This window comes from Epinephelus moara, chromosome 4 (assembly GCF_006386435.1).
Source record: "Epinephelus moara isolate mb chromosome 4, YSFRI_EMoa_1.0, whole genome shotgun sequence".
NCBI classification, from domain to species: Eukaryota; Metazoa; Chordata; class Actinopteri; order Perciformes; family Serranidae; genus Epinephelus; species Epinephelus moara.
In genome coordinates this window covers 26776009-26786991 of record NC_065509.1, presented here as the reverse complement: position 1 = coordinate 26786991, position 10983 = coordinate 26776009, and the positions used below count along the sequence as shown (strand labels likewise).

Below are 10983 nucleotides of genomic sequence, written 5' to 3'. Positions count from 1 at the left end.
TGGGTGGGTGGGTGGGTGGGGCTGCTGTGCATAATGTACATGTGCTCGAGCCTGGGCAGAGCCAGCACACGTGTTAAGGTTTTGGATCAGACATGATAGATGTCCTTGGACCTCACTCAGAGCTGAACTGAACTGTCACTTTTTTTAAAAGAAAAAAACCAACAACTGGAAACTCTTTGTATCAAACTGGAAGGTCTACACATTTTAATGATTTCTATTTGAAGCTGTTTAAACTCACACGTATGACATTTTTTATTGCATTGTTGTTGATGTTCAATTAGCATATCACGGTTTGTTTGAGTTGGCGGCAGTCAGCTTTGTCTCCTGTAACTCATGCTTTGTATTTACCCTGTAACACTCGGGATGATCTTAACTTTGACCCTTCTTTATCTTGGTTTATCTGTATTAACTAGCATTACTAACCGATTTCAGTTTAAATCATAGATGATGCACATGGATTAGAGCAGATTTATTTTGTCGTTAGCTGTTTATTGGTGGGCTATGCTCGTAGTGCATTGAAGAGCTTTAAATACAGTGGGTATGACACCTTGTGCTGTTCTGACCTTTCTTTGTGTGCTTGACTTTGCAGAAAAACCAACATTTACACATTTACATGGTGACACAGAATGAAAGATTGATTTCTACACTTGCTGTTTTGACCTTCGTGTCTGAACCGACTGCGCTTGATTGATGCTCTCGTCATGTCACACGGGCTGACTTTATGGATGTTCATCAGTTTTATTTTTGGATCCCTATTTGCACAGTCTGGAGAGCTGAAGAGGGCAGTAATGCTTTTAGCCACTTAGTGATGCACAGACGTCCTTTGACAGCCACATACACACTGATTTTTCTCTCTCCCCCTCATGCTCTCTAGCTCTCAATCTGACTCTCGTTCCATCTCTATTTCTCTCTCTAACCCCATTTTAACAGAGCAGTCCAATGGCCTCTGAGCCATGTATGTATTAGCGAGAGATTCATTTCATTTTTGGGAAACGCTGTAACAGAGCACACAGTGTTCACAGTTGAGAGGCACAGAGCGGTCACAAGAGTTGGTCGGGATAAATGCAGCCATCAAAGCCTTTTATGAGTGTCAGTAAAACGGTTGTGATAATTTTAATCACAGACGATTCTCTTGATTAGTCGATTCGCTTATAAAATGTAGAAAAAAAAGATGCCCATTATAATTCATCAGGATCAAAGGTTATGTTTTCAAATTGCTTTTTTTCTGGGTCAACACACAAAACAAAGAGATATTCAGTTTACAATTATATAAATCAGAATAGCAAATCCTCACATTGGAGAAGCTTCAACCAGACAATATTTACTTCTCATTTTTGCTTGATTAAACACAAAATAGATGCAGATTAGTCTTCAGTAGAGTGACTGATCTCAGTTCTACAGTGTTCAAGTTCCAGTTTGGGTTATTCTGGTGTCTCAGTGTTCACTTGACAAAATGTAAGAACCTTTTTTGCACACTTTAAAGGTCCAGTGTGTAGTGTCTGAAATTCCATACTCACACACTATTTAGTTTTCTAAAACAGTATGTGAGATTTTTTCAGTATATCTGAAATGTTTTGTAACAATTACTACGTAAATTATGCACTGTTTGCAGTAAAATATTACAATATACAAACCACAGACTATATAAAGATGGACGACACATCTCCGCTTCGTTCCGCTGTACAAACATGAAGCCAAATCATCCTGGATACAGCCGCTGCCATCTTGTGCTGGTTACATCATTTGGAGCCAGAGCCAGCGCTTTCGGCATTAAAAATAATGCTTCTTTCGTCAATGTGTTTCAGTCAGTTAACTTATTTTAAGAAGTTGGAAGGAATTCAAATAAATAAGTTATAATATCTTAAATAAAATAATTTGACCACTAAATATGACACCAACTTTTGAATAAATATTAAGTTGATTCAACTTCATTTAGTTTTCCTGAGGTGAAAGCAAATCATGTTGTTTGTACTAAACTAACGGAGATTGTCATGTTATAGGACTGACTCAATAATGCCAGAGTTGGAACTATTAAAAAAGATGCATGCAAATTGTTACCCAATTTGTTTTAAGTTGAGCCAGTGGATTATTTTTAGAGTGCAGCAGATCTTGCAATTTTGACTTCCCACCCATACACATGTCCGACCAATCATGAGCAGTGTCACTGAACATGTGCACACCAACTGGCATACAAAGCTGTCAATCATGTCGTCAAATCCCCTTTTTTATAACACCAAATAACTATTTAAAATCATATTTATCAGAAAAATAGACACTTGAACACACACAAGTGTGACAAGAACTACCCAAAATGACAGGAACCATCTTTGGGAAATATTTATTTGACATGTACTTTGACCTTTAAGTCTGGCTCTGTGTCCCATCCACTAACATGGAGGAGGGGTTATAACCTACTGTATACTGAAGTCAACCATCAGGAGGTGATCCAGATGTCTTGCTTTCACTTTTGGGGAGCTGCCATGTCGTCCATCTTTATCATACAGTCTGTGACGATTATTAAAATCCATGTATATGATTCAAACACTCGACATGACATCCGCAAAAATATCCCACAATGCAGTGCAGCAGACAACATCCATAATAGACGTAAACCAAGACAACTCTGTAACATCAATAATGTTCAATTTAAGTGTAAGTATGCAAGAAGATTTCACTTTGCTGGGTGTAATATAGTTTTAGAATTATTTTGTAAATTAGTGGTAGAGCTTGAATTAGCGTGGGTTACCATGGTTAGCCTCTGCGTACCCAACCAGCAAAGAAGCTCTCAGGAAATGATGTGGTAATTACAGATCAGTGCGTCCAAAGGGATACATACAGCTGTTTATGTACACATAAGTATACTGAACAATAATACACATGTTGGGTATGTAGTGCAGAATGTGGTTACGGACGCGAGATGGCTGTAGATAGGGCCATTTGCGTTTTCTTGATGGCCGCCATAGTTTTTCTACAAGCTTATTACACAGGAGACATTGCAGTTCTACAACCTCACCACTAGATGTCACTAAATTCCACACACTGGACCTTTAGATGATTCATTCTCAACTAGTCTCGCTCACCAGACCTTTGTCAAGAAAAGAAAGGTCTGGCTGGGCCGACTCTCACTTTGAGATTGGAGAAAAAAACGCCCCGGCTGCTTGTACTTCTTTCAACCAATTACAATTGTTCTGGGCGGTGCCACAGCCGGGGGGGAAACAGGTTTTGGTGTAACACGCCCACAAAAATATCACCTACAGGACGCGAACCATGGCAGAAAAATGGCTACATCCCCGCAAGATCAAACACAGCAAAAGTTAGTAAAGGACGTGTTGAAAACGGTTGAAAACTGCTACACGACCGGAGGTGGTAGGGCGGGACTTCAGCGGTGGCTCGTTCCGCCCAATGAGAGGCTGATCTCTGCAGCAAACTTCCGCCCACTCAGACTAATTCTCAACTGAATCTGAGTGTGTTGTTTAAAAGATGCATTTCAGTCTAATCACATCCTCCTGTTGTTGTTGTTTTTAATTATAACAACAAAAACATTACACCATCACACATAAAGTTATGAACTTTCTCTCTTTATTGTCTGTGAAGTCATACATCTTTGACAAAAGATAAAAGTAAGGCACTGCCCACCAAATCATTGCATTCATCAGAGACAATAACAACAATACCAAAAATATATTACACTCTTAAAAATAAATATGTGATCATATCATCTGTATTAACTCCTACGGCCCAGCCTTAGTGGTCAATCATTTGTATAGACGATATTAGAATTCTTTAAAAGATTCATACAAAAATAAGGACCATTTCTTTATAAGTACTCTATTTCCCTTGGTGAGGAAGTTTATAAAGTGTTACCGAACATAACGTAACAATGTATAAAGTCATTAAATTCAACATTATTCTGAATTATAGCTGTTAATATGTTATCAGATGGAGTTATCACAGTTGTTTCCAAAGAAGCTTATGTAATTAGCCTATGTAACTCTGCATGCAACACTTTTATAATAAACCTCAAACATTCTTATTCTACCTGATAATTATAAAATATAAAGACTTTATATCAATACTAGAAAGAGTGTAACATTCATATCCTGATAGTGCCACTAGTTTTCATATTATCTAAGTAAAGAATCGACTTTCTAAAGAGAAGAAACAAAGCTGATGCATGCAGCTCATTCTGAAATGGTTATCTCAATCGTTTTCATTTCCCTCGTGTTTCCCAGAGATTCTTCTTGTCACACATGATGGAACAAACATTAGTGTTTTGCCAGGGAGACAGTGCTGTCAATCACAGGGTGAGGATGGTCGGGGAGTGCAGTGAGTGATCCGACTGGTCTCCGCTGCTGCTGCTGCGGCGGTGAGCAATCCCGCAGGGCTGTGGGGCTTGAGACTGGTGGATGTTTGCCTGATGTGATGTGGCAGTGGATGTGATGGAGGTGCTGGCGTCTAAAACGGCAGGGGGATAGGTGAAAACCATACCGGCTGTGAAGGGTATGAGAGAGGGAGTAGATGTGAGAACCGGGGTGTGGAGAGACTCTGATTCAGTGGTGGCAGCAGAGGCAGCAGACGTGACACGTTTGGTGGGGAGGGTTATCTTCGGTTTGGGCTTCTCCATCTTTGCTGGCAGTTTAGTCGAGGGTCCGGGATTGCTGAAGTCCTGTGGCTCCAGTTTGATGCCTCCCAAAGATGACATTGATGAATTCGGGTCAGAATCGGAATCGGAGTCCTCTATTTTACAAATGGGACGGTGAGCCTCCAGGACCAGCTCCAGCTTGTCTTTCTCCTTTTGTAGATCAGCGATTTCCTTCTGTAGACGGGACTTTTCTTCCTCAAGCACATCAGTCTCCTATAACAAGCAGAGGAAGAAAGACAGTTACGTCAATTCTCTTATGACTCATTGACCAATACCTTCATATTTTAAGCATTAGAGCTACAATTGGTAACATGTCAGTGAAGATTCTCAGGATTGATGTGACTCCACACCAGTCCTTTAGAACTGAAGAAGCTTCTTGGATTCCTACGATATAGCACTTATGATTACAGTTGGTAACTTTAATGAAAATATGTTTGCGTCATATTTGCTGAAACTGTTGCTTCATTCGGAAATGTCTGCGGAGGAAATACCCGCACACCAATACAACTGGGCTGGACAGCCACAAAAAGGTTCACAGGCTGAGATCAATGCACGAATATGTCAAATTTTCAAGAACATCCGTCAAAAAAAACAGCGGCAAAAAAACAGCAGCAAGCGTTTAAGCTAAGTCAAGGACTGAAACATTTGCTGCTGTGTCATGATAGTCACGGACTGAAATGCCTGTGAACCTTTTTTGTGGCTGTCCAGACCAGTTGTATTGGTGTGCGGGTATCTCTTCTGCCTCCCTTTCTTGGTTGTCCGTTGTACCGACGCACCCAACATAAGCTTTTTTGTTGCCCTAAGTAGGCACAGTTTCACAGCAGCCCTAAGACTTTACATTCAGAGAGGACAACATGAAACATATAATCCAAGAAAAGAAAATCACGTCCCTCCTCCTCTTCCTTCTACTTCTCATGGCATTCGCTACGATCTATCACAGTGCACCAAAATCAACCAATCGGAGCCGAGGAGTCTCTAACGCAGCTGTCAATCATGTCAATCACTGCTTGTAAACGGTTTCTGTTACTTCATTGCTTATTTCTCGCCTCAAATGATTTCAGAATCATATTTTAGTGTACAGTTTACCTGTAAAATGAGTGACCTGTTGGACACAGCGAGCAGAGCACTGCCCACCAGCCGAGCCAACTTTCTCATTTTACAGCTAAACCGTACACTAAATTATGTTGCTGTAAACATTTGAGGTGAGATATAGACAATAAAGTAACAGAACCTTTATTCATACCTGATCAACACTGCTTAGTTTGACAGTTTACAAGCAGTGACTGACAGCTACGTTAGAGACTCCATTCTGATTGGTTTTTGTCCACAAATCCATGTAAGGTAACACCATTAGAAGCACTACATAGCAATAGACTTTGCAGTGGAGTATAACCTTTTTTCACTGATTATCTGTCTTATTTAGTGCTGTGTGAATACAGTGACAGTGTCAGAAAATATGACAAAAGTTATTTTCTTATAAAAGTTACCCACTACAGATTTTATGTTCTGACATTTTTACAGTCTTCACTTACATTTTGTAGTGTGTCTGTCAGCTCCCTGCGGCGATTGCGGCATTTTGCTGCAGCCAGTTTATTCCGCTCCCTTCTTATTCTTCGTCTCTCCAGCTCTTCCTGGGATAACTGTGATGAGAAAGAGAAGAAACAAGATTAAAAGACATAAAATAGGTTACCCTGACACAGTGAGTCAAACTCTGAGTGTCTACAGTTGGACTGTGAAAACGCTTTGGGCAAAAAACTCCACATATCAAATGTACAGGGAGACATGTTGGGAGTCCACCATGGACTACATGACACAGGAGAAACACTACCACCATGTGTGTGCACTGAGTCATCACAGTCATGACGGCTGAATGATTTTGAAACGTCTGAGCTTTTGTGCCTTTGTAACACCCTAACTCTGACTTAATCCAGCGCCCTACTGAATAATTGCCGTTGATCCAATATTTCCCGCCCTTTCTGGGGTGATGAGTCACTCTCAGACCCCAGTGATGACTCAGGTGTGAGTCACACAACATGACTTGCCCCTGTGAGTCACATGACAGTCGACTTCCTGTACCACGAAATAACAACTCCAAGAACAAAACTGTGACGGGGATGTGTGCCAACATGTGCCTGATGAAACCAAAAAAACGACAGTGAGGTGGTGACGAACATGATAGTGGTTCTTAGGGTTGAAGTTGCGTTGAGCTGCATCTATTAAACATCTCTGTGTGATTTCTTGTTCTGACATTGCTCTGCTAACAAAGAGCAGATCTTTGCGAACAGTGTGTCACAGGTGATAATTTCACTGAGTCAACATCGACTCAAAGTAAACAGCATCGGAGGACATAAACAGTGTGTGTTTGCCAAATTTTCCTTTTTTTAAACTTATTTGAATAATAGGTTAAATAACACCTCTACATGATCTTATCCTTAAGCTAAAGGGATCCATCTGATGTGTAAGTCTAAAGGATATGACACACAGAGTGTTACAGGATATTACGCATTGGTTACACAGAAATGATTGAGCTACTGTCCACACCTTGCTATCTGCATCACCTCTAGGGAATATATGACTCCCAAGAGAGCTCCTTTTATGTTCCCTCGGGTTGACGGCTCACTTTTCAAACAACAGAAACACAAGAAATCCACAACTATCAGTGTCTAAATATCAGCAAAAACATATGTTAATAAAATTTCTGACTCTGTTATTTAGAGACTACTTTCTTACATGTTCATCGTTCCTGCGCCTTGTTGACCCCGTGGTGTTTGCAGCTGCCCTTATGACCCCTGGTCTGAGGAGATGGGGATGGGAGGGTGGTGGACCCAGCGGACGTGCCCCTGAGAGGGTTGGGTAGGGAGGCACTGGAGATCGTGAAGGGCCTGGTGGGTGCATGAGGGAGGGCTGGACCAGCCACTGGAGGTCCTGGTTGGTCGTGATGGCATTGAGGCTTGGTACGAACTGACTGCTGCCAGCCATTGTAAACTTCTGGAGAAAAAAAGATTGAAAAGAATAATTTAGATAAAGTGGGTGAAAGTATTATAACAGAATCCAATGTCTGATTAATATTAAAACACATTGTTTCTGAAGCCTAAATGAGATTAAAGTCTAAAAAAGTAAAATAGAAGTAATGATTAAGATTATCATGATAGATAATATATATTGAGTTGCCTTATTACACACACATACAGCATAATAAGTTGTTTAACTACACATAAATTACATATAATGTGACAACAACAGTACAGGTTTACTATATTGTCATTTTAAATTCACAACTTTTTAAAACTTTCTTCTTCACAGTTTAGTTTAAAGTCTATTTGACATTTTAGACCCATAGCAGTCTGTGGTGATCTCTAGCCTAGTTTAGTTAAAGTTCACCTACCTGCTCCTGCTGTGTGGTGGAAGTGTTGGTGTTTCCCAGGGAGTTTGACCCAGAGACGCTGCCTGTGTAGTCCGGGTTGCCTCTTCCTTGACTTCCTTGATTCCCAAAGTTTCGATACATCCTTTCTATTTAACTAAAATGAAAACTGGAGCCAGCTGGAGCTATAAAGACTTCGGGTTTCACGAAACTACTTTGATTCTCGTGTGTCAATTCAAACTCTGGGTAAGCCCACCTTATTGCGGTAAGTCGGTAGAGTCCAAACGGGTAAGTCTTCAAGGGGGAACAAGGAAGGAAATGTCGCCTCGCTTTTTTTCAAATCGCCTTAAAACTTCCGAAAACGAGTTTTAGCACATCCCCTCGTCCTTAGTCATACATCTAGGAGCCAACGTCTGGGAATGATTGTGAGGTTGTAAACTCTTAAAGCGGCACCATAGGATCACCACGCCCCTCCGAAGTTACGGGAAATAGTGTTGTCTGGAACCTCTCACGAATCTAACCACGTGCCGTGACGTCATTGACCATATATGGTGAGAGTTTCCTCCTGAGAGTAGCACCCGGGATTCCTCAGACAGAAACCACTACAGACACAGTGGTTGAGTTACTACTACAGTTTTCCACTCCCGTGGAAGTACGTTCACTGAGATGACATTTTATTTACGCTAAGGAGAAGTATGTAAAGTAAATCCTACTTGGGAAAAATTAAATAGGCTAAATTAATAAAAAAAAAATATATATATAAGGGTTATTTGAATTGTACCTTATAATTATTTAAATATTTGCTGTATTTATGAGGACACTATTTGATGTGATAGTCACACTGGACTTGTTTAAAAAGTTTATCACTGTTAAGAATTTAACTTTATGAAATTACAAAGAAATGGAAGATTCGTTCTCTCTTTATTGGTGCAAACAGACACACTGCTTTTCCATTTCCAGAGCTTATGGAGAGTTTAAAACATTTGTATGGGTATGGTTTTTAGTAAAACCTTATGTTAAAGTGAATTTAATGGATTTAAATTCACGCTATAAGCCATTATACAGGGGTTAAATGAAATCAATCTATGATAATTAGCTAGATGTAAAGTTAATTTCAAGTTAAGTTAACTTAAAATTTCTAGTTTTCATTTTCAGGTCCATTTCAGAACTTTAAGAAGTTAATTTTATTTTTTACTTGAGAAGGACAATATATATTATTAGACATTAAAACAAATGTAAATGCACCCAGGGTAGCTGAAAGGCTCAGTCATCAGCAGTCCCTTAAAAATATCTTCAGTTCAGTAATAAATTAATGAATTAAAAGTATACTATCAATAATTTACATTGAAGTGAACTTGTGGGCTTTAAAGTGTACACCTACTCCTGAAAAGTACTTTTACATGGTCATTTCATTCATCATATAGTGGTCAGGTCTGATAATAGTTAATACTCTTATGATGAGAAAAACAGCAGGAGGACAAAAAGTCTACTACTACTGCCGCCACGACTCTAAACTCATCTTAAATCTGAATGAATCTCAAGGTTGCATGTACAGAGTTAGTTATGAAATAGATTACAAAGTGTGCGTAAAGATGGGTGCATGTGCCTGATTGCCTTGAGGTTTTTGGCAGTCACTCTCACTTCACAAACCACATCAATGTGCACGCATGCCTGTGGAGATGAGTCAGTGCATCGCCACAAAGCTGCTCAATTATATCACCATCCGTTCCAACGACCGTTTTTACTCGCAAGCACAATATAGCACCTATTAAAGATTCAAAAAACTGCATGCTGTAGATTCAGCGCGCTTAGTCTGTCACAACAGCTGCTGACCTTGCAGTCCCAAAGGACAGAGTTCCCGGCAAAGGCTGATTTCTGCTAGCTGCTGACTGTTGCACCAGTGTCTCACATTACTGCTAATTCTTCTTCTGGGAGCACATTGGCAATTTTGTTAAAAAAGAGTCACTACAGTTAATTGCAAATACAGTTTCTATTACAATAAAATCTAATCTGGGAGGGAAAGAGAGAAAATAGTGCAAATTAATGATCCTTATTGATACAGAAATTAAGACATTGTGGACTGCAGTGTACTCATAACTTATGAATGAGAACAGAGACAATGAACACAAACTGCCAAGAGCGTGACATTTAACAAAGACACCTGTTGGCTCATTGGCCCATTTCACTGCCAAGTCTCACATTTCAGTTTTCAACATTATTAAACGCTGTGATAATGAGCACACACATGCAGGATGGTTGGTGGTATCATATGAAAGGAATATGGAGTAAAGGTGAGCTCAGATGACTAAGGCTTCAGGAATGCAGTGATGCCACACTTGCTTTCTCTTAATTGTGAGATGTCCCGACATGTCAGTTACCTTCCCCCCCCCTGATTGCATTGTCACTTATCCACCAGCTGTTAGTTTTATGTTTTATTTGATTACGAAATGTCTGCTCCTGAGACACACCCATTTTGGTGAATGAAAAAAGAATGTTTGTTTTTAAGTTTATGTACATCCACAGGAGAGGATGTGAGTAAGTTGTTGTTTTCTGTTTTACCTCTCATTGTCTCTACCAAAGTTAACAATTTTCAAAAGAGGAAGGAGGCAGTTTAGATTCCATTACCATTTACTCACCCTAAAATGCTTCTCCACACCCACCCACCCACACACCCACCCACACACACACCCACACACACGTGCTTCACAGAGCACAACAGCATCCTCATGCCACACACAATTAAATGGTTAATGGGTGTTACAGTTCACACCTTGTCAATTCATGCGTAAGATTATCTTAGTGAGATTATACAGAGCAGTTTTTAACATGGTACAAAACTGCACTACAAATTCTGATTGTCTGAGTCATGGTTTGTTGAGGTGGTGCTCACATACTGTATGTAAGTCAAGTCTACAAGTAATAATATCAGTTAATGATGACTTTAATTAAATAAAATTGGACTAATATCAAATAACAATAC

The 10983-nt window shown here is 39.8% G+C and overlaps 1 protein-coding gene across 1 annotated transcript; it reads right to left on the bottom strand.

Annotated features, from left to right (window-relative positions):
* Positions 1–3562: 3562 nt before the first annotated feature.
* Positions 3563–8431, bottom strand: fosl1a (FOS like 1, AP-1 transcription factor subunit a). Its single transcript, XM_050042923.1, has 4 exons — positions 8028–8431; positions 7373–7630; positions 6175–6282; positions 3563–4855 (listed from the first exon to the last, which is right to left on the bottom strand). Exons 1-4 carry the CDS (start codon positions 8145–8147, stop codon positions 4298–4300), a joined length of 1044 nt encoding a protein of 347 aa, XP_049898880.1. The 5' UTR covers positions 8148–8431; the 3' UTR covers positions 3563–4297.
* Between the last annotated feature and the right edge of the window lie 2552 nt (positions 8432–10983).

Coding starts and splice junctions, on each gene's coding strand:
- fosl1a (XM_050042923.1), bottom strand. CDS start 8,147: ATGTATCGAAACTTTGGGAATCAAGGAAGTCAAGGAAGAGGCAACCCG. Junction 7,631..8,027: donor CCACCACACAGCAGGAGCAG/GTAGGTGAACTT, acceptor TTTTTTCTCCAG/AAGTTTACAATGGCTGGCAG. Junction 6,283..7,372: donor GGCGCAGGAACGATGAACAT/GTAAGAAAGTAG, acceptor TTCTCATCACAG/TTATCCCAGGAAGAGCTGGA.